This window comes from Chanodichthys erythropterus, chromosome 15 (genome assembly GCF_024489055.1).
Source record: "Chanodichthys erythropterus isolate Z2021 chromosome 15, ASM2448905v1, whole genome shotgun sequence".
NCBI classification, from domain to species: Eukaryota; Metazoa; Chordata; class Actinopteri; order Cypriniformes; family Xenocyprididae; genus Chanodichthys; species Chanodichthys erythropterus.
The window spans coordinates 38,000,591-38,023,920 of NC_090235.1; the positions used below are offsets into that span (position 1 = coordinate 38,000,591).

The 23,330-nt window shown below is 41.4% G+C and overlaps 1 protein-coding gene across 1 annotated transcript; it reads right to left on the reverse strand.

Moving 5' to 3' along the window:
* Positions 1 to 3,894: 3,894 nt before the first annotated feature.
* On the reverse strand, positions 3,895 to 6,948 carry 42sp43 (P43 5S RNA-binding protein). The gene is made up of 9 exons (XM_067361346.1): positions 6,735 to 6,948; positions 6,543 to 6,643; positions 6,026 to 6,122; positions 5,836 to 5,921; positions 5,635 to 5,708; positions 5,049 to 5,129; positions 4,685 to 4,914; positions 4,360 to 4,413; positions 3,895 to 4,281 (listed from the first exon to the last, which is right to left on the reverse strand). Exons 1-9 carry the CDS (start codon positions 6,870 to 6,872, stop codon positions 4,042 to 4,044), a joined length of 1,101 nt encoding a protein of 366 aa, XP_067217447.1. The 5' UTR covers positions 6,873 to 6,948; the 3' UTR covers positions 3,895 to 4,041.
* Positions 6,949 to 23,330: the final 16,382 nt, after the last annotated feature.

The window sequence follows — 23,330 nt, forward strand, 5'->3', positions numbered from 1 at the left end:
TGCTCCACAGTATAAACATAGGCCCTGGGATCTCCGTCTTTCTCTCTCCTCCCGGGAAAGCCGAGCCCTCCCTACCTGCATGGGTTCAGGATCGGATGAAGGACCGACCGTGTCCGCTGAACTGGCCGACCGGCCCTGCACACCTTGGGACCTTGTACTGGGAGAATCCAAACGCTCCAGTCGTTGAAGTCGAGCGTCCACTCAGAGGGCGAGATCGATGAGTCCATTGAGTGATTGAGGAAGATCCAGAACATAAATCTGTGGACACAGTCGGCCAACCCATGCAGGAACACATCCCACTGCGCCTCCTCGTTCCATCGGCACTCTGCCGCCAGATTGCGGAACTCTATTGAGTATTCAGCGACCGTGCAATTACCCTGCTTGAGTTCGGTGAGCAGTCGAGCAGCACATCCCCACAACGCTGCTTTTCCCGTCAGGAGCGTGAGTACAAAAGCCACCTTGGATTTCTCTCTCTCAAAGGTGTGTGGCTGTAACGAGAAATGCATGGAACATCTAGTCAGAAACACTCTACAAAAGTTCGGCTCACCGGCGTAGGTTTGAGGAACCGGGAGGCGTGGCTCCGGCTGATCCAACCGCTCCAGCGGCGTGGGGGGAATCGGTGGTGTGGGCGCCGCAGTGGGAGTACGAAGTTGTTGAAGCTGCTGGGAGAGCTCGAACACCAGCACTTGAACAGCGCGTCCGGTGGAAGATATACTTTTCTGCTGTTGGTCCATACGAGAAATGATGTGATTGATGAACTCTGTCAAGGCTGCTGAACTTGCTGCATCCATAGTTGCTCAGATCATTCTGTCACGGAAAGAAGGACAGATGCAGATGCAAGTTAATCTCTTTTAATAGAGCTTCACACACACAATGTAAGTCAGTCACATAAAACACAGCAGGAAAATGGTGACGCAGGGACTTCGATGGGCAGCGTGAGACATTGGTGAATCGTGGTGGTGTAGTGAATCCGTGAGTCCGTGAGTCCATGAGTCCGTAATCCGTGGGTGAAATCCAAGGTGAAATCCAACGAGGAACAGGAAACAGGAAACGACGACGAGAAATCCAATCCAGGGAACAAACACACAGGAGAAAGCACAGGACACTAACACCAGGACTCCAAACAACGATCTGACAAACATGAGACGAAAGACAAGGCGTTAAATAGGCAGATGGTAATTGCGCACAGCTGCCGCTGATCAAACAATCAGTGGCGATGCCCACACAAAACAATCAGGTGACACACCCACACAAACACACAGACACCAGAATGAGACAGCGGATTCATGAACCGTGACAATATATTTATGTTAAACATCCAAATGTAAACTGGTCTGTCTGTCGGCGCACAGAGCCATGCAGTCGCAGACAGCACGTGAAGTTCATGAACGCCGAATTTCCTTGTCTTTCTTATCTATTTGTTTGAACAAAAAAAAAATTAACGATGTGCTCGAAAAAAATAAGTCAAAGTTCCCATCTCAATGAGTTTCCCCGTAAACGCAGTCCAGAGAAAGAAAACGGATGCGTGTCATTCCCGGTATTATGCTGTGTTCCAGGTTTCCTGAGCGCAAGGAATTGTAGCTAGATTTTTAATTTTATTGCCACGTTATATTGTTCTGTAAGGCTTGATTTTCCTGCTAAACAAAAACTGAGATCAAGCATCCTGCAATAAAGCGTATCTGGAGAGAAAATCTTAAAAGAATAGCAAGGGGCAACGCCTTGCCCCAACTCCAAAAGGACAATGCCTCCCCCCACCACACACACACACACACAAACTCTCCTTCCCCCTGACTGACAGTTATTTAACATGTTTAATGTAACTTGTGTATTTATTGTTTTTCCCTTTTCATGTTTGGTATCATTTTAAAAGTCTCAGTGCGGTTGGTAAAATGGTCTCAATTTCACAGCAGTCACTAGAATTATGAAGAAGATGGAAAATTAAGGAAAATTCTGTCCTCTTTTTGGGTGGTGTCTCTTCTCCTCTCCCCCAAAACAGGTGTTGGTGTAATAAACATTTACGATCCTTTTGTTCTGGTTCTGGTATAAAAGCTAAAGAGCAAAGCAGTCATGGGGGATCATCTGTAGCCCCCACAGAGATGGGTGAATGTCTGAGGACATTCACCCATCCCTGTGTATATATGCATTTCTTTGAGTAATCAATGTTATGCATTTAACATTTCTGAATTGGCTTTAATTGTCTAATTGTAATGTAATTGGCATCATATATTTTTACTTGACAAATAAAATGTTATATTTGGTTGATTCTGTATTATTCTTAATCCATTATTTCTAGTAGATCAAAGCAAAGGTATTACCTCAAATCTTCAGGATTGTTCATATGAAAGGTTTAATAGATGGAGCATGGGGCACGTCAATTAAATCCTTTTCGATTTCTGACTATCACTGCCTTAAATAAGTTGCAGTTTTCATAAATATATAAAAAACTATGCTTTTTGTTACGAGTAAGCAGAGCGCGACCGACTTAAAGGTAGATATTTACCCTGCATCCAATGTTTAAGGTCAGACTGACGAGTTTGTGTCCGGGAAGAGTGCTCAAATCGGCCGAAGTAACTCTTCTAAAGCGATACCGGGACTGCAGTGAATGAAATAATTGAAGATATAAGGTAATCAGAATAATCGAATATCTAAATTAATAGGCCTATATAACAGATTAATTTCTAATTGGAAACACAACCTAAGTGTAAGAATCATTTGAAATTGGAGTCAGATTAAACGAGTGAAATTAAGTGAACATTCAGAGACGCTGAAAAGACATACGCGCGTTTTTGGGCCGATGCAGGGTTCCTTACAGTCCTAAAATCAATTTTTCAACGTGTACGACTTGCATAAACACTGCATCCGTAGGCACATAACAAATAACATAATATATCCATTCAGAATAAAACGCAAGAACAACAGACATATAATCAATTTACATATTCCAATGAGAAAAAATGCTTTCAGTGATTTTAATGGGAGTTTTTGAGAGTGCTAGAACGAGACTGTCAGTGAAAATGTTCTTTGATGATATAACTTGCAATGTTTTTATTTACATTAACTTGCAATGTTAAATATATAAACTCGTATTAAAATATGTTATGGCATGACATCCATATCTGTTAAGTAAACAGACAGGTTTGTTTATGCATATTACATTAGGTTAATTTGACCATTGCCCACTATAGATCATAATCTATAAAAGGTGAGAAGTTATTTCATGATAATTCAGTTTGAAAAAATAACTCATGCCCCCTCAAATAATGAGTGCATGACGCCCCTGAAAGAGACAATCTGTTTATTATATCCAATATACAAATATGACTAAATATATTTACTATTAATCTATATTTTTTAACAAAGAGGTGGGGGGGGGGCCTTCAGAACCTTTAATAATTAAATTTTAGGGGAACCCCCAAGAGTCCTAAGTCATTTCAAACCCTGATCTAACCCATAAATTGATTACTAACTGTACAACCACTACACTGTGTAAGTGAAAAAAACCAACCATGTTTCATAGTGAGATCTTCAAATAAGCGTGCACAGGGTGGAAAGCAATTGCCCTAATCGGTTTGAGGTTGTAAGTGCATCCCTGTGGCTGTACAGCAAAACAGATGCAAAAGTAATATTGGTGTCTGTGAAAGTCACTTTTCACATCATGTCTGCACCTTCAAATCAAAACACCTGTATATTGAATTCTTTGCACGCAAATCATATTTGCAGCTCTGTGAAAAGCTGCATGTTTTAAAACATCAACTTAAAATTACTTTCAAAAAGCATATTTCACAGACCAAGGAACTACAAGTCTAATATGAAAATGTACAGAAGCCAGACTGCCAAACTTGAACCACTTTTATTTAGCATATATAACTCAGACTCACAAAAACCAATTCCTGTTCTCAGTAGGCTAATAAAAAGAAAAGCTGTACCTCAAGTACGAACACATTAAACAAAACATTTGTCAAATAAACTGAGCATGTCAGCACAGTATTTGCAAGTTTATATTAAAAAAAAAAAATATATATATTTTTTTTTTATAAATACTCAACCAACCACCTTTGTAGTTGGCCGGACACAGAACAGATCTCGCAGGTTTACTTCAGGATCAACATGGTGTGGGATTTTACGTTCATTAAACAGGCCTGTCAGATCAGCTTCTAGTTTGGCCCTCTGAGTGAGGTTCATGCGTAGCGAAAAAAGTGAGTGTAGGTCTTCAAAGAGAGGACGTCGATTTCGCCCTTCCAACCGCTTCTGCCAACTCTTGCTGCTGCGCTTATGTGGGTGCTAAACAAAAACAAGTATTAAAAACAGTGGGTTAATGGAAAAAAAAAAAAAAAAAAAAAAAAAAAGGGACATAACTACCTTGAGTTTGGCCACATCAGGTTCATGACGCAACATGTGGCGGACAAGGCTTTCCTGTAGAAACAGCACAGGTAAGGTAAGGGTTACTAGCACAATATTTAACACAGAGGCCCTACAAGTAAACTTTAATATGAAATCAACTTGAGTTGTGAATTGCAGTAGTTTAATTTTGGTCCTGGGGACCCCCTTTCCGGTTAATATTTCAACTACAGGTCAGCTGCATCTGATGCACTGATGATCAATTTCTTCAAGAATAGACAAGTCCATTCTACCTATACGTCCACATTCCTCAAAAAAAAAAAAAACCCACACACAACCAACTCACGCGCATGGCAAAAGTCTTGCTGCAGTCAGGGAAGGAACAGCCGTGTGAGAGAAGCTGCAGATGGACCTTTCGAATATGGTGTTGCAGGTTGAAGGTTGTGGAAAAGTACGCTTGGCAACCTTGACTGGGACATAGCAAAACTGGCTTCTGCAACGCATGTGTCCGCTTGTGCCTCCTCAAGGCATCACGTTTCCGAAATGCCTTTTTACATACCATACAGGAGAATGATGCTGTTGACAAAATTTGTTTACTTTTGAGCTTTTGTGTAAACCATTACAGGCACAAAGAGCATGCATAGCACATGTGTACTTGAAAGGTACTGGCAGTTTACATCCAATAAACACGAATGTTTGCACTGGTTTACCTGGGTGACTCGCCATGTGTTTCCATAAATTCCTCCAGGTGTGCACACTGATGGGGCATTCAGCATAAAGACAGCGATAACCTGAAAAGGTGGCCATTGTAAAACGGTGTTGGATTAAGTAGTCTCTGTCTGGCAGAGTTGTTTGAGTAATTGTACTTCATTACAGTACCAATAGAGTAACCTACTATTGAAAAATAAATAAATAATAATAAGTTTAGTTTAACAACCTTCAAAAGGCAGAAATGGCACATTGTCAAAATGGAGTTGGGCCAAACCCAGATAGTCCAGGTCACAACCATTTTGATTTAGAGAACTCTTCATGATTCAGTAAAAAGCCATTTTATTTAAGCTCTAGTATTGCCATATTTACAGTGTCTCGCCTCAGTAGCATGGTCAGGAAATTAAATTTCAGATGCTTTGGAGTTGAGACTTAAAGTTTGTACAAGCTACATAAAGAACTCCCTTCAGTGCATTTGTTTTTAATTACTGAAACTGACAGCACAGATACTTGCCATAGAAACATCAAGTAAATAAACAATGGATATTAAGTTAATGCCAAGAAAAGAAAGAATTGATGAATCCTCACCTGTATGTCTTCTATCATGAGCTTTCCGTGCAATATGGGACTCAAACCTCATTCCACAGCCGCTTTTCAAGCATCTTGGGTGGGGAGAGAGAGAGAGAGAGAGAGAGAGAGAGAGAGAGAGAGAGAGAGAGAGAAAGTAATATTTCCTATATAAAAGGATTAGAATTGTATTATATAAACACTTTTAGGCTGCAGACGCACCTGAAACTTGAAGTACCGTGCGTCGCCAGGTGCAGTTTTAACGCTCGCCGTTTCCTGAACGTCTTTGCGCAATGAGGCTCTTTACACTGGGGAAACAGACTGTCTGATTAAGCTTAACTTGTTCCGCGAAAAGCTAAATGCGGCAAGAGCCAGTAAATTAAGTGTTGGAGAGAGAAAATGGGAGTCAAACCTTGAAGTAATCGAGTTTTTCACTGTGCGCGTAACGCACGTGCCTCTTAAGTTTATCTGCAGCATAGAAGTTTTTGCCACATGCATCAGCAGTGCACCTGCTCAATGATAAACAACATTGTCAAAAGAAAAGAAAAGGAAAAATCATTAGTCCATACATAGTATAGGCCTGTTCATCAAGAATCTTCATTAATTTCTAAACTGGCCACAATTTCTTTAAGTTCCATCATACCATTATTTTAGCATTTTGTGGTCGACTTTAGTCATGTACTTTAAGGGAACACTTTTTTTAACGTAGCCTACAAATAAAACTACCTTTTAAATTAATACGATGCCATAACTTAATTAAAAGTTTACCCAAATAGGTTACCCAAATGGGTCTTGACGTCTAGAGTATCTAACATGTGCCTATACAGGTCTAACGACAGGACACGCCTGGCAAAAAAAGACCACACAAAATTATCTTATTTATTTTTCTTATTTTATTTTAACGTGATCGTATTTAATAACCATATTACTTTAAGTTTTTCACGCCGCTGTGTACTGAAGCATGCCGACTCAGGTGTGATTTACGGGTAAAACTGCGTCCACATTCCGCAAATACACACTTGTGAGGTCGCTAAAGGGAACAGAAAGAAGAGGAGACTGATCATAAATACAGAGCACAGAGTTAACGTTGTTTTTAAACACTTGTGTGTATTATGACTCACCGCACCGGTGTGCACAGTCTCGTGCTCCTGCAGACGCCATTGCCGAGTGAATGTCGCGCCACATTCAGCAAAAGAGCAGTTAAACAACTGCAGTCGTGGCACAGCATCCTCTTTCCTAACCACCTGTGTGGTCATCATTTTACAAACGTGCTTGCATCTGTACCAATGCGTTCTACTGTGATTTGTGTGTGCGTTCGAATTATTAATTGCTTGATGACCGTCTCGGCTTTAAGCTATTTACACTCCTGCCACCTGCAAATGGTTGCGCTAATGATGTTTGGTAGTAATAATAAGGGAGAGTAAATGAGAGCACAGCTGGGGCCCGTTTCAATAAGGAGGTTCAACCAACTCTGAGTTGACTTACTCTGAGATGGGAAACACTGAGTTTTCGGTTTCAGAACAGCTGAATTGAGTTAGTTCAGTCGATTCTGAGTAGGTTAACTCAGAGTTAAGCGCGTGCACGACGACTATGAAAAGCCATCATCAATGGAGCTCCGATATTATGATTCACCATGGCAACAGCACGTGACAAAATGACGTCCGCATACTTCTGAGTCAATGCAAGTTGACTATCACTAATTGTTATCACTGTTATAATATCAAAGGTGAAAACTGGTAGAATGGTAAGTTATTGAACTAATATTTATTTTCATGGTATCCCACATGCAAAAAAAAGAAGAAAAAAAAAATGCATGATGCAGTAATAAGAGTGTAAATGATTTTATCGTTATTAAACACTCTTTAGGCAATTTACTTCCACTTTTAGAAAATGTTCTTAATTTTTATTGAAAATAAGTCTTTCTGATGTGATATGTGATGGGAAAAGGAATAATAGCGAGCTCTGCAAAAGGAGAATTCGAACCCATTCAATCACATCACAAGTTAAATCTCCACACCCAACACACTATTGTCTACACCACTGCAGCCATTAGAATGCATGTCAATTTTAACATGGTGTGACATTGGTGGGCGGAGCTACTGTAAATTTGCACTTACGTATACTTGAGTGCATTAAAAAAATACTTAAATACAAGCAAGTACATTTGTAGTACATTTTTTATTTTGGTGCTAAATAAAAGTGTCATAGTTATACACTATAAATACACTAATTCAATGTATATTTGTACTTCAGTAGTACTTCACTGCACTTGGAAAAGTATACTAAATACCACTACTACTTAAATGGATTTTTAGTGTAATTAAATAAAGTATACTACCACAAAAATATACAGAGGAGTTTTATTAGTGTATTTGTTAAAAGTGTGCTTTCAATGCTTTAACATTAGTTCAATCTTAGTAGACTTTTATATAGTAATCCTAAGTTTAAATGACATTGATTTTCTTACAAATATATTACTAATATACTAGTTATAAGTACATTTTCCCCCAGGTGAAAAAAAAGTGCAGTAGAAAACACTTTATTTTAGTACACAGTACACTTCCATAATTTACTTAAAGTGCTCTATTTTTGTGCACTTATTTTGTACTTAATATACTAAAAGCTCTTCTTTAGAACTTCTTAATATAATCTTAAGATCATCTAAGTGTACTCAACTGTGCTATTTTGAGACACTGTGAATTTGAACTAAAATGTGCTTTTAATGTACTATCTTAACCTCCTTTCTGAAACGGGCCCCTGGGGCCTGTACAATGAGGGTAGTTGAACAAACTCGGGGTAATAGGATTAGTGTAAAAAAGGCCCCAAAGTTATGTTAGTGTTGCTATTATTTAGTACAGTTGACCATAACGTGCTTTATGTTTCACTTTTACTCCCGTTTATTCAGTGCTTATTCAGTGCTAGCAAAGGCGCGCGCTGGTTTGTATATTATATCTGACGTCGCAGTGCCGTACGATAGAGATGGTCAGTCGGTTGTCACGCAGTTAGTATTCAGTATGATAGAGATCATCGGTCGGTAAAATTATAATTGTGAGTGACACTTTCCTCAGCGTGTGCGTGAATGAGAAAAGTAAATCTGCTGCATTACTTGTGATATTGTATTTCTTTGACAGCTGTTATTTCTGATATTCGATATGGATGAGAGTTAGGAGTTTAAGGGTCGTTACACGACCGTTGTGTTAATTATATCCACGTTCGTACGTTACTTTCTAGCTTCGGTCCACCTGACTCAGCATGTGGGGTTAAATGGGTCACATCGTGTTCAGACATGTTTATACTTTATTCAATACTTGTTGTTATGAATGTTAAGTACTCTGTGGCGGAGTAAAATATGAAGTGGTGTTAAATATCATTATCTGGACCGCTATTGATGCTTTAAAGTATATCATAGATGACAGTAAGTTCTATCTACGTTATTGATAACTTAATGCATGGTAGAAAATCTGAGAAGTGTTTGAATCCTTTCTCTCTGCTTACATTTTAGGGTTTAAGAGATATAGTCATATTCTGACTACTGTTTATTTTATGTTTGTAATGTGTATTAGTGCTTAAGGAGGAATGAGTGTATGCATATGTTTCCTTTATTCATTTGTATTTGTTCTCTCTTTATAGAAACCACACTCGAAATTACACTCACCTTTAAACTCACTCCTACAAGAAAGAGGAGGAATAAACAGAATAATAAGAATTATCTCTCCGCTCTTCATACTCTGGAATATTTGGCCTTAAGTGGTGTTCTGGCCGACACACCTGAGTGAACCTGGTGATAAACCCAGAATTAGCACCTAGACTGAGCGTCTACCCATTATCTTCACTTCAATTAGATTCGAGTTGACAAAACCAAACTACTCCAATCCGGCTTTGTTGGTACCATGATGCTTATCATCAGCTTTCTATGTCAACTCAGGCTTTGTTGGTACCATGATACTTATCAACTTTCTCTGTCTATTATTTACAGCTTAATTATATTACCTATGATCTGTATATTAATACTCATAGAAACTAAATAATTAATAACTGTTGAACTAAAATAGCTTGTCATGAATTAATTAATAATGTATCATTGAATTATTATATAAATCATAAAATAATATATTAAGTAATTATCATTAAAGCAAGACAATTTCAATTTTAAAATTTGTTTAATTTTATTTATTCATATATATATATATATATTATTATTTATTTATTTTTTTTCTAAATAGTTACCTTTGATTTGGAGGAAGAGAAACTGGGGGAGTGACTTTATTGCATTGGATGTGTCAGTTCATTTAGCTCGCATCTCATTGGCCCAATTTCAGTTTGAGATCTCTTATCCATAACCTGGAGCAGGTTAGCTGTGGAGGGTAAGTTGCTATGGCGATGAACACCGCTAGTCACTTTCATGGTACCTAAAACCCAGGATTGGTGCAAACTAATCTGAAACTTACCTGGCTAGCCAGTGTTGGGAAAAAAATTTAATATGTCAATATCTGCTTCAAGCTATGCAAAACACCTCTCTGAGCTCAACAGACACAGTGTATGCTGAAATCCAGAGGGGTAACGGTGAGACACCCAAACTGAGAGCTTTCCCGAACCTAGGGTATCGGATAATTTTAAATAAGTTCAAAGACAGAAAGGGGACCATTGTGTTTCCTGCTTGTTAATTAAATTAGTTCTAAGACAGAAGGGGAAGCCATTTGTGTATGTGTATTGTCACTAGTCATTTGTGTATGTGTATTGTCACTTTTACCCTGTATGGAAAAGTACTGAGAAGAGTTGCTCAAACATTGGGGGTATAAATGTTTGTGGGTTCTCTTGTGTCCTTAGTTCACACTCGGGGGAGACATTGTATGGTTGTGTCGACTGTGGACTCTTTCTTGCAAGAAATAAAATCTTTATAAAGTGAATTCTCCTAAGGTTTGTCTCTTACTAGTGATGTCAGCTAATGAATTTTTGCCGCAACAATTTTGGTGTCAGAAGTGGGATTCCTTGGACGGACCTTCTGGACCTGGGCAGCACCGGTGACCTGCAATCCTGACCCAAGTCAGCCCTAACCCCGTTTAGATTCAGGGACAAGGGGCTGATGCTGTGTAGGTCCGGGAGGACGACCACTGGAATCAAGAGAAAAGAACCCGAGACGGCAACGGGAGCTTCTGGTAAGAGACAAATTTGGAAAAAAAAATTTTTTTGTTTTTAAATAGAATTTGGTTAAATTGAAAAATGAATCGATAGGGATAAACCATAGGGGAAGTCTGAATCTGTTGCAAATGCAGTGTGAACTGATGTTTTTTACGAGGTAAAAAAAAAAAACTGAAATCACGTGGGCAAATAAGGGGGACTGAGTTGTGTGCGGTCCGGGGACTAGAGGGACTGAGTTGTGTGCAGTCCAGGGACTGAGTTGTGTGCGGTCCCGAATAGGGGGCTATTGAGTGCGTCCGCCCGGCTGATCTTGGGTGAAGAGATCAGATCTGTACGGAGACGTCCAACAGATTAATAGCGCGCGCGCGAAAAGCCACAGAATCAGACTGCCAATATGGGGAAATCCCAAAGCAAGCTAGCTGAATACGAGACACCGGTATTTTGTCAAATGAGAAAATTATATGGCCAAAGATGCATGCAAGATATAGAAAAGTTGATCAAATATCATGATTTCCCAAAAGAAGGAACACTTAGAAATACAAGATTGAAAACGATAAAATTGTCGATCGAAGAAGGGAGTGACATAACAAAGGGTTGTGCTAAAAAACATGTGGGAAATGTGAGAAAACAATTAATTTCTGGGTGGAAGAGGCAGATAATAGGGAAATAAGAATGTTGAAAAAAGAAAAGAAAAATGAAGAAAAGGCGACTGCGCCTCCACAGAATGAGATTACTATTACTAACACATCTTATGCTTGTGCTTTTCCACATGAAACACCGCCGAGCTACACAATTTATCCCAATGCGGAGTTCCAAGGCCTGAAAGTGGACCCCAACCTCGACTGCTCTCCGTTTCCACCGAACCCACCAATTCTACCAGACAAACCAACTCCAGCTCCCCAGCAGAGAGACGGGGGAGCACGCGCCGCTGAGATAAGAGAAGAGAGAGCATGCACAGCTGAAAGGTCAACAGAAGGAGGAGCATGCGCAGCCGAGCCAACAGCAGAGGGGGCGCACACAGCTGAAAGCTTCCGGGGCAAAGAAACACTGCCATCCGGAAGGAGAAAGAGACTAGCGATCCGGAAGACAAAGCAAAGAAAGAAAGGTGCGCAATCATATGTTTTACGTTCCAACACACATGCACGAGCCAGAATGCTGGAGTCAGACGGGGACTTCGATCTGAATCCTGATACTCTCACAGAGAGCGACGAGGAAGAGGAAGATTTCGAGATCCAGAGTCTGAAGAAAACAAAGAACTGGGACAGAACTGCGAAGGAAGAGCGGGTGAGCATCACAGCACCCATGGTGGAAGTTATGGGAACAAATTTAATAGAATTCGTATACCGCCCTTGGAATTTAACCGACATGAGGCGATGGCCCACCTGCCGAATCCCGACGACGCAGGGGACCGTTTCGCCACCGAACTGATGACATTCTGCCAAGAGTTCAGCCCGACGCTAAATGAACTGAAAAGAATCATGATGGCAAAGCTGGGAGGAATGAACTGGCACAAGATCAGCGCAGAATTACCAGCAGCAGATCACAGACGAAGTCACATTAACTGGCATCATGCTTCAAACGACGGATATCGAGCAGCTGTGACGGGACTGACTGAGACTGTGAGGAGAGCATTTCCAGCGCGCATCGACCAGAGTGAGCCACTGCCGTCAAGAACCAGGTGAGAGCGTTCAAGTTTATTATGAGCGACTCTACAGTGTGTTTTGCAAGCACAGCAGGTTAAAGGAACCAGCAGATCGTGGCGACAGACCAACCACGTGGGAAAGTTGTTTGGCGAATAGTCTTTTGAATGGACCGTGAAACACAGCTATATTGAATGGACTGAAGGACGAGTAAGCACCATCATGAAACATGCCTTGCACGCGGAAGATGAGCTGAGGGCAAAGAAGGAAAGGTCAAGAATAAAAGAATTGCAGTTGGCAGCCGTGCAAAGACCGTAAAGATTCAGCGGGAACATAGGGGGACACAATTCAGATAAAAATGGCTGTTATCTGTGCGGAGCTGATGACCACATTGTTCGTGAGTGCAGGAGATGCAGGAAGTGCAAAATGGACGGACATTGGGCAATAAACTGCCCTGAACTGCGAAAGGCTGACTGAGAAAAAGGATGCGGAGAGCAGGAGGAGATCGGGTGGACCACGGCCAAGGATGCAAAAACCGCCGCAAAGGGAAGTACACATTTACTAATGTCAAACACACACACAAACGCACCCACACCTGAACACATGCTCTGATAATGCTCTCCACAATGAAAAAGAAAAAAAAAAAAAAAGAAAAAAAGAAAAGCTTGCACCTCTTTGTGTGTTTCTGAAACAAACAGAGAAGATTTTTACAAAAGTTTGATTATGTATAGCAGTAAGGGATTTTTAAACATGCCTGAATATCCCCTGCTAGTTGAAGGGACAATGATTTCATTTTTGGTAGACTCAGGGGCGACCCGATCTGTTTTGCGATCATGTGACTTGCCATGTGAACCAGCGCTAACAAATAAAATGCATGGTTCTTTGTCTGTATCAGGACATTATATAACAGAACTGTTCACTGTGCCACTAAAGTGTGAGACGGAAGGGGGCCACATGCTGAAGCATGCATTTTTTTAACTTAAAAAAAAAAAAAACATGCCCAGTACCCATTCTGGACCAAGATTTAATGTGCAAATTAAATTTGGTAATTGTTGCAGATCCCTTGGGCATTGTAGTGAGAGAGGGTGAGCAAATGTATTTGAAAACAGAACCAAAAATGGATTTACAAATGGCACATAACCAAAACTGAGTGGCCAAAAAAAACAATCTGTGAACTGGGGAAAAATAGAACGCTGTCATTTGGTACAGATTTTATGATGCCGGACAATTTGCATTGCATGTCACATGTCGCAACAGAACGAGATACTATGGGAAAAAAAAAAAAAAAAAAAAAAAAAAAAGGGTTCATGTCTTCTGTTCTTTTGCAGCTACATAGAGACAGAATGCGACCAGTGGGTTATTTCTCTGGCAAATTAGATCCAGTAGCAGCAGGCCTGCCGCACTGTCTGAGGGCCGTGGCAGCTGCTGAACAGGCTGTGATGGCCTCTAGAGAATTTGTGGGGTATTCTGACATGACATTAATGGTTCCGCATGCCGTTTCCATGATTTTGCAGGAACAGAAGACATCACATTTGTCAACAGCACGATGGCTGAGGTATCACACAATTTTGTTAGATATGCCAAACATCACGGTCAAGCGTTGCACAGTGCTGAATCCTGCCACTCTTCTTCCAACAGAGGAGGATGGGGAGGAACATCATTGCTGTTTGACTACACTCAAACAGATATGTACCTCGCGCCCTGACATTTTGGACACACTGCTCGAAAACAGTGAGCATATCCTGTTTGTGGATGGCTCTGCATTCAGAGATCCACAGACAGGCCTGAACAAAGTTGGTTACGTGGTGACCACTGAATTCGAAACATTGACATCTGGCACATTGCCATCAAATTTTTTTTTTAGCTCAAGCGGCAGAGCTCGTAGCCCTGGCAAGCTTATGGAGGGTAAAAGTGTAACGATTTACACAGATTCACGATACGCGTTCGGGGTTGAGAATGATTTTGGGGCTTTATGGAAACATATAAAAAAAATTTTTTTTTTTTTTTTTTTAAATCTGATGGCCGGCCAATTCTAAATGCTTCTCTTGTGTCTACTCTTCTAGACGCAATTCTCTTGCCAAAACAACTTGCTATCTGTAAATGCGCAGCGCATACTAAAAACAAAGATTTCATTTCAACAGGAAACGCCAGAGCAGATATGGCTGCGAAGGCCACGGCAGCACAGCAGTCAAAGGAACCAGAATGTATTTTATTATCTGAAACTAACACAAATGCTTTGACTTCCTTACAGAGTATGCAGGCATTTGCTATAGTAGCGGAAAATAACCTGTGGAGACGTTGTGGCTGCAAACTTGAGAATGATGTGTGGATGAGCGTGGATGGCAAGCCTTGTTTACCCCGACATTTTTTTTTTTTTCTCTCATTATGCTAAATGCCTCCATGGGCGAGACCATGGAGGCAATGGGGCTATGGTAGGGCAGATGAAAGACATGTGGTTCACAAAGGGTTTTATTGTGTTAATGTACATGAGAATGAGAAAAAGAACCAGAGTAAATCTAAGCCCATTTGAAATTGTTTTTGGACGACCGTCATTCATGGGAATGGAAGTGGGTAAACAACAGTTGCCATCCACAGATTTGTGTGAGCACATATGTTGAATTACCGCAAAGAAAAGTCTTCTCTGTTGTCTAATATCTGTGTGTAGGTGAAAGATGCTCAGGGGAAACCGGCTGAGACTCCCATGCACAACATCAAGCCGGGAGATTACATGGTGATAAGGGACCTGAGGAGGAAGAGCTGGAAGGCGAAAAAGTGGCTTGGGCCTTTTTGTCGTGCTTCTGACGACACACCGCCGTCAAGGTAGCTGAGAGAATGACGTGGGTGCATGCGAGCCATTGCAGAAAGGTCCCACCAGTGATCGGGGAGGAGGAGCCGAGAGGAGAGGAGCAGGAGGCACATGTCCGTGCAGGCAGAGATCAAATATAGACATCATTTGCCACTATCATCTCAGGAGCAGAGACACTGGCACAACGTGGTGCTGAGCCAACCAGTTTTCAAAGAAAACGCATAGAGAAAAAAAATAAAATAAAAACTAATCTTCCTCGTACGTCCTGGACGTACAACTGTGCGATCCACTTAGCAGTGCATTTCTAGCATAGTACAGAGAATGTTGAAGACTAATATGTCTCAGCAAATGGGTAAACTAACTGTTTATGACGATTACAATGAGTAGATGAACGAATTTGATGAGATGTTTAGCGAGGAGACACCTAAAACAAATTAGGTTTGACACCCAAACTGAGAGCTTTCCCGAACCTAGGGTATCGGATAATTTAAATAAGTTCAAAGACAGAAAGGGGACCATTGTGTTTCCTGCTTGTTAATTAAATTAGTTCTAAGACAGAAGGGGAAGCCATTTGTGTATGTGTATTGTCACTAGCCATTTGTTTATGTGTATTGTCACTTTTACCCTGTATGGAAAAGTACTGAGAAAAGTTGCTCAAACATTGGGGGTATAAATGTTTGTGGGTTCTCTTGTGTCCTTAGTTCACACTCGGGGCAGACATTGTATGGTTGTGTCGACTGTGGACTCTTTCTTGCAAGAAATAAAATCTTTATAAAGTGAATTCTCCTAAGGTTTGTCTCTTACTAGTGATGTCAGCTAATTAATTTTTGCCGTAACACCAGTTAATCCGGCTTCATGGTACATGGTACTTGTTTCATAAAACAAGATTAGAATACAAGTCAGGCTTATTTTAGATAGACTTATTGTCAGTGTAATCTGTTTCATAAAGCAAACTTAAATTAGTGATACAATACAGACCTACGAACATGTTCCATTATATATATAATCAGTGGTGATTATAACTGGGTATGCTTTGTGGTGCGTCGGGTGCATCATGTAAAAAAAATGTGGCCAATGCAGTTATGTTAAATGGGTTTATAGCTAAAATGCGAGACGCTCACTTTCTCAGTGTTAGTTTACTAATTTGCTTGCTCATGACAAATAGCAACACAGGGAAAAGTATTTCTAATATGTTGGACCTTTTATTCAGGGATGGGCAGTATTTATGATACATGTATTTCAAATACATATTTCAAATACAAAATAGTATTTTGTAATTTGTATTTGATAGGGTTGATGAAAATGGCTTCGTATTTTGTATCAAAATGCTTTAGTGTTTTGTATTTTTAAAATACTGCAAAATACTTTGTAAGAAGTCTACATGATGACATCATAAAATTGCGGCCTCTGATTGGTGCCTACTCAGTAGTTTGCAAAGACTTGTTGAGATCAGAACAGAAGGGCAAGGGCTTCAGATAATGTTTTGGATGCAACTAGCTTACTGAACTCTGTACATTGTTCGGTTCCGGCTGTAGAGCCTGCGCAGCAGGGCAATTCGGTGAAAACACGACTCTTGCGTTCCAATAAGAACATCAAACAGGTTCTCCTCACTTAGTGACGCTCCCACTGAGAATCCTGTTGAAAGTGCCCTAGTTATTGGCGATTCTATTACACGGAACGTGAAAATAGAGACACCAGCCACCATAGTCACATGTTTGCCAAGAGCCAGAGCACCTGACATCAAAGCAAATTTAAAAGTGCTGGTTAATGCTAATCGTAAATACTCTAAAATTATAATTCACGTCGGCACTAATGATGTTCGACTTCACCTGTCGGAGATCACTAAAATTAACATTAAAGAGGTGTGTGAATTTGCAAGTACAATGTCAGAAAAAGTAATTTGCTCTGGCCCTCTTCCTGTTTGTCGGAGTGATGAGATAGTTAGCAGATTATCATCACTCAATGGCTGGCTGTCTAAGTGGTGTCCGCAGAATAATATAGGTTTCATAGACAATTGGTAACGTTTTTGGGGCAGACCTGACCTGTTGAAAAGAGATGGTATTCATCCCTCCTGGGATGGTGCTGCTCTTCTCTCTAGTAATATGGCATATAGTCTTAGAGCTGAAACATGACAAACTGGGGCCCAGGTCAGGAAGCAGACAGACTGGCTAAACCAACCGTCTGCTAGCTGCCTCAAGTCCAAAGACTATAGAATAATACAAGACGTGTCACTCGTATTGTTTTGAATGGGAGAAAGTGTAACGCGCAATATGGCGGAATAAGTCCCACCTTCTAAATAAGAGCCAATCGCCGACTGGTAAAGTCATCGCGTCACTTTAGCAGCCGTTAGAATCACCGGTTTCCAATAAAACAGTCAGACGCGCATTTAGATCTGCGCATACACATTAGCTTAATCCAGCCTGAAAAATAGTTTTTTGTTTTTTTTTTGTCATGATTTGAGCGTTTAGAAACTAAATTTATGAGCCGGTTGTTGTTAGATTTCATTGGTGATTTCAAATATGAAATTTAATCATAAGGTTGGCAAACAGTTTTGGAGAATTTGATGTTTCCCCATTCAAAGAGATTGCATGATGCCCAGGATGCCCGAGAGGTGTTTCAAAGATGGCCGCCGAGTGAAATGACTTGTCTTAAGCCCCATTTACACTGCACGGTTCAAGTGACCCAATTCCGATTTTTTCCTCCCATATGGCACAGAAAAAAACTAGTATAGGATGGCGGATTCGAGCCTATGAAGCTGTGAATATCTACCCGTACCCAAGTATTATTCAACTCACATGCTTCCAGCGGAGCTGCGTACGTATACTGTCATGAAGAATTTTTATTATTTTTAAGTAGGGATGTAACTATTGCATTAAAAGGGTTTCTATATGAATTCATGTCAATAAATTAAGCTCAATGTACCATTGAAATTGATTTGTGATGTCATATAGGCTATTTTTGGTAGGTTTCGCCAAGTACAGTGTAAAAAGGAGACATCCGATACAGGTCACTTTTAAAAGAAATGTAAGCATGTCGTCCAAAAAAAATTGGATATGGTCAAAAGATCGGATCTGTGCATTAAGACTTGCAGTGTAAATGCGGCCTTAAAGGGACTTTGCTCATGTCACAGAAGTCAGATAATTCCCAACACATAGAAACTCTTATACCTAGATATTATCACATAGAGACTGTGTCTGTACCCCGAATTAGTAAAAACAAAAACTTCCACACCCATTTAAGGGTAAAAATTTAATTGATGTTCAACAAATAGAAATAGACATAATACTGATAAACAAATGATACAGGTTGGGTTGTTAAATATTAGACCCCTTTCTTCAAAAGCACTTATTGTAAATGATATTATCACAGACAATAATCTAGATTTTCTGTGTTTGACAGAAACTTGGCTAAAACCGGACGATTAGATTACTTTAAATGAGTCTAGCCCACAAGGATACGATTATCAACACACTCCTCATCAGAAAGGCAAAGGGGGAGGTGTTGCTGTAATTTCTAGTAATATTTACAGTATTAGTCAAAAGTCTTTCAAATATAATTCCTTCTAAGTGATGGTACTTTATGTAATGTTATGTATGTTGACATTTGTGCTGGCTACTGTATACAGGCCACCAGGACACCATATAGACTTTATCAAAGAATTTGCTGATTTTCTATCAGAGTTAGTACTAGCTGCAAATAAAGTCCTTGTTGTTGGTGATTTTAATATCCATGTAGACAATGAAAAAGATGCATTGGGACTTCTGGCATGGCGCAGACGCGGTCGGCAGCATAAGTTAGAGGCTCCCAGATGGTCTTACTCCCCCGAAATAAATACTGGTTATCCAGATAGGAAAAGTTGTCACTTTTTCGATAAAAAGAATTTATCGAAACAATGGGGCCACTAAAGAGGAACTGGTGGACTTCAGGGAAGATGTTAGCCAGAAGCTAAGCGCTATCGTTACAGATTTAAAAGAAATAACCAACAGAGTCGAGGAGACGGAGCAGAGAGTGGCTGACATGGAGGAGCAGGGTGCAGAAAACAGTGAGTTGCTCTCCCACACTTTGGAGCTCCAAGACAAATTACAAGCTCAGCTGACAGACTTGGAGTTGCGTTCACGCAGAAACAACATACGCATCCATGGAATCCCAGAGGGGGCCGAGGGAGACAATTTACAGGAGTTCTTAGAGACATTCATTAAAGCGGAGCTGTCCCTCCCCGATGTCACCCTCGCCAAACAATGCTGTCACTGATCCCTTGGAGCCAAACCACCACAAGGTGCTAACCCGTCTGTGGTTGTCTATTTCCTGGAGTATAAAACCAAAGAGCTGGTGCTCCGCACTGCCTGGAAAAAGAATAACATCCAATGCGACGGAAAAAGAGTGTTCTTTCCAACTGTGATGGAATTTTTGAACTAATTAATAATGAACTAATATTTCTTTTCTTCTACAGGCCTAATAATAATAATAATCTAACTTAGAAATAGAAAAACAGTCACTAGGACTGAGTGTTGTGATTCAGAAACATTCTGCTGTGCTGGCTAGACAGCATCCTTCTGGAGATAAAAAATAGTCTTTGAGAGGTTGTTTTGACCTTTTGAGTAATCTGAACTATTAACCCTGAGACATTTTTTGATGATCTTGTGATTCAGTTTGTGACGATTTGCACAGTTATTAATCAATTTATGGGTGGAATATGAATATAATAATTCATAAGGTTTTATGAATCATTATGCACATACCGACCCAAGGGGAAATTAAACATATATGGTGAATTAACTACAACGAATTATAATCAATCACATATATGATTAGCTCTGTTTTAATAATTGTGTAGAGAACTATCGGTCCGTCCAGCAAACCGGTAAGTTCCACAGACTTATTCGACAGAAATATTACCCTCTGGCCGCAAAGATAAATTTCTATGGTAGCATCCAAATGTAAAGCCAGGATATTAGAATCAGAACGTCAAAGTGACTTGGTGGTGGCTTAATGAGCAAGTGAACAACATAAGCGTGGATATGATGAATTTAATACACAGAACGGGTAATACAAAGGTTATACGGATAAATGGACACAAGTAGATACAAGTACATATATGTGAAAGTAAAGGCAGAAACGAAAGAGATGATCAAAGCATGGCAAATTGCAACAGTCACCTTTAAGAGCCAGCAAGGAAACTCAGCATTTAAGATTGTAAAACGTTATACTTGCATAGGTTCGTTGGGGTGCTTAGAGTTTCGGAGCGCTCGATTTGATAGTTGTCTCTTCTTCCGGAGGTTGTTTCGGCGAAGTTTCAAACGAAGGTTTAACTGTTGTAATATGACCGGAAAATAAAGAAGAGAGTCCGTCTTGAAGGCAGGAACTCGTGCAGAAAACGTGTGCATCGAAACGACATGTGTCCTGGTATTTTAAGGACAACAGGCCAGGACGCCTCCTTGATAACGTCCTCCAATGATAGCGTTGCAATTTGGCGGTTTTCCACATCTTTTTGTCCTGTCCAACGAGTTAATTTATGGTATGTTGAATCAGTGCATTTTCTTCATAGTACTATTAAACATTGAACGATGCATTTGACAGAAATGTAACGTACATGAGTGAATAGCTCGGACTCACAGCTTTATGGAGAGATCAAACTTGACAGGTGTCTCTCATCCCATAAAGAAGATACACTTTCTACTCTAATACTATCGTTTAACATGAAAACTAACCTACTACAGTCAATTCTACGATTCTACATTAGTAACACATACATGCAACAAGCACCATAGTGGCAGATACATTCATATTTGCAGGTATAATATTTGTGTATACAGTCTTTATGTAGGGCTTTGTATGTGTGTGTGTGTGTGTGTGTCTGTGGGTGCGTGCGTGTATTTTCCTTTTTATGACCATTTGGAATTCGGTCCTGTCTCCTCGAAACCTGATCCGTGGGGTTCGCATCTCCTTTGAAGTCACAGAGGAGAGTTTTGGGACTTATCGAAATAGTCATAAAAAAGAGTCTCGTGATCCATTAGTGTCTGCCGGGCCGGAATCGATGTAAGATTTACAAACCAAAGTTCCGTGAATTGAGGCTTAAACACAGTTTATGGTGGGACCTGCTCATCCTTGAGACTGTGCAGACCCTACAGTTTCCCCCTTTCGGCCAGTGAGCTCCCCGTGCAGATCTCGTTGGACGGTAGCGAGGTTGGATGGCACAGATGTCGGACAGCAGGTGGTCCCTACTGGTCCTCGGTCTTCGGGTCGTCGAAGGGAGAGTCCATTTCGATGAGATTTGGTATGTTCTCTGTGTTGGTGCCTCCTCTCCTTGGTTTCCTCTTGAAACCCCGGGGAAGGGCAGGCAGGCACTTGTCCATGGACTCTTGCATCCCCTTCATCCTCTTGAAAAGGATGAAGGCTAGGCCCAGGGTCAGTAGGTACCCTATTGCCATGGAGAGGCAAAGGGCTGTGTCGGCGGCAGTCCAAGCTTGGACTATAGGTGAGCTGGTCAGGATGGGCAGTCGGGAGAGTGCTTGGAGGGCAGTGTCGACAGGAGTAATGTCAATTAGCTGGGACCCCCCTTTCTCAATCCTCAGTTCCAGCTCTGGGGCCAAAGTGAGGTTGTGGTTCCTGAAAAAGAATGAGATCTCCAGTTCTGACTGGTACTCTTCACTTGAGATGTGGTACAAGGCCAGGTCATCGAGGTGGAGGATGGCACCCAGGGGTACCTGGATCCACATACTTTGACTGGGCAGGCTGACACGAGTGGCAGTGTCGTGCTGATCGTAAGTCAGGGTGGCGATGCGAGTGGGAGTGTTAACAAGCCATCGATTGCCCACAATCTCAGCTTGTATTCCGACGACTTGGGTGCGAGGCTTGGCCTCGGCAGGGCAGCGTGTGTCGCTGATCATGGGCTGTAACCCGCAGATTCCTTCAGTATTGTCTCTGAGGAAAGGTTTGCTAGGGCAGAGGTAATGAATGTCTTTGGTCAGCACACACATGCGTAAATTGGGAGCCAGGTACAGTTGGGGGTTGCTGTCGTGGTATGCTACCACAGCTGGAGTGTGTATCTTGATGTGGGTGTTACCCTTCCAAAACCCGACATTGACAATGTCTTTCAATCTGTAGATGTTATCTGGGTCGATGATAGGTAGGTTTAGGAGGAAGGCCAACTCCCTTTGTTCGGGGTCGACATGCAGTAGGATGGCACTACCCAGAGAGTAGGCAAGGTGGGTTTGGATAGGGTCTGTGGGTCTGCCGGCAGCAGAGGCCAGCATAGTTTGTACGAGGCTCAGGGGTACAAGATATGGGGGAATCCTTCCCATGGCCAGGCTGTCCATGGAGGAGCTCACTTCCCGCAGCATATCTGTCATTAGAGCAGTGATGAGCTGAGTTTGGGCAAAGTCATTTTGGAAGACAGTGAACAGTTGCTTCATTGAATTCACTGTCTGGTTCAACAGGACACTGTGGGTGTTGAGAACCACTACAGTGCCCTTCAGAGTTTTTCCGATGCTTTGAAGGGTTTGGCTCTGAGTGGTGAGTTGTTCTCTCAGCTGGGGAATCTCTGTCTGAATTTACACTGAATTAACACTCAGTGGCAGCCCAAATCTGCTGAAAATGTGGTTCATCAGGAGGTATGCTGTAGTCTGGGCCGTGTCGTTCGGTGCTGGAAGACACTCTACCCACTTGGTGAATTGGCACACGACCGTGAGGAAATACCTGTTTCCTCTCGTCGATCTGGTCAGGGGCCCCACCCAGTCTATCTGGAGGTCTGACCATGGGAACGTGACTCCTCTGCGTTGCAGTGGAGCTCTGTGAGTTGGGTTTGCCGGTTGGAACTGGCAGCACACCAGGCATCCTCTAACATACTCTGCCACATCCTGCTGCATGCCGGGCCAGTATGCCACTTGTTTCAGTGTCTGGTAAGTGGCTTTGGTGCCATGGTGTCCAGCACATGGTGCATCGTGGGCATACATGAGCATGACCCCCCTTTGGCCGTGTGGTACCACAAGCCGTGGTGCAGTGAGATCATCAGGGGCATACCACAGAATGTCTTCTTGCACACGCAGCATGTGCTTGACGTCGTGTAGCCGTTTGAGGCTAGGGTTGTTGTCGAAGTCAGACTTCGTGATCGGGGGGCAGGAGGGGTTTGAGAG

What these genes read in the sequence shown, in the direction of transcription:
- 42sp43 (XM_067361346.1), bottom strand. Translation starts at nt 6,872, where the DNA reads ATGATGACCACACAGGTGGTTAGGAAAGAGGATGCTGTGCCACGACTG. An exon ending in AGACTGTGCACACCGGTGCG is followed by an intron (nt 6,644 to 6,734) that starts GTGAGTCATAAT and finishes TGTTCCCTTTAG; the next exon opens with CGACCTCACAAGTGTGTATT. An exon ending in CTGATGTGGCCAAACTCAAG is followed by an intron (nt 4,282 to 4,359) that starts GTAGTTATGTCC and finishes GTTTTTGTTTAG; the next exon opens with CACCCACATAAGCGCAGCAG.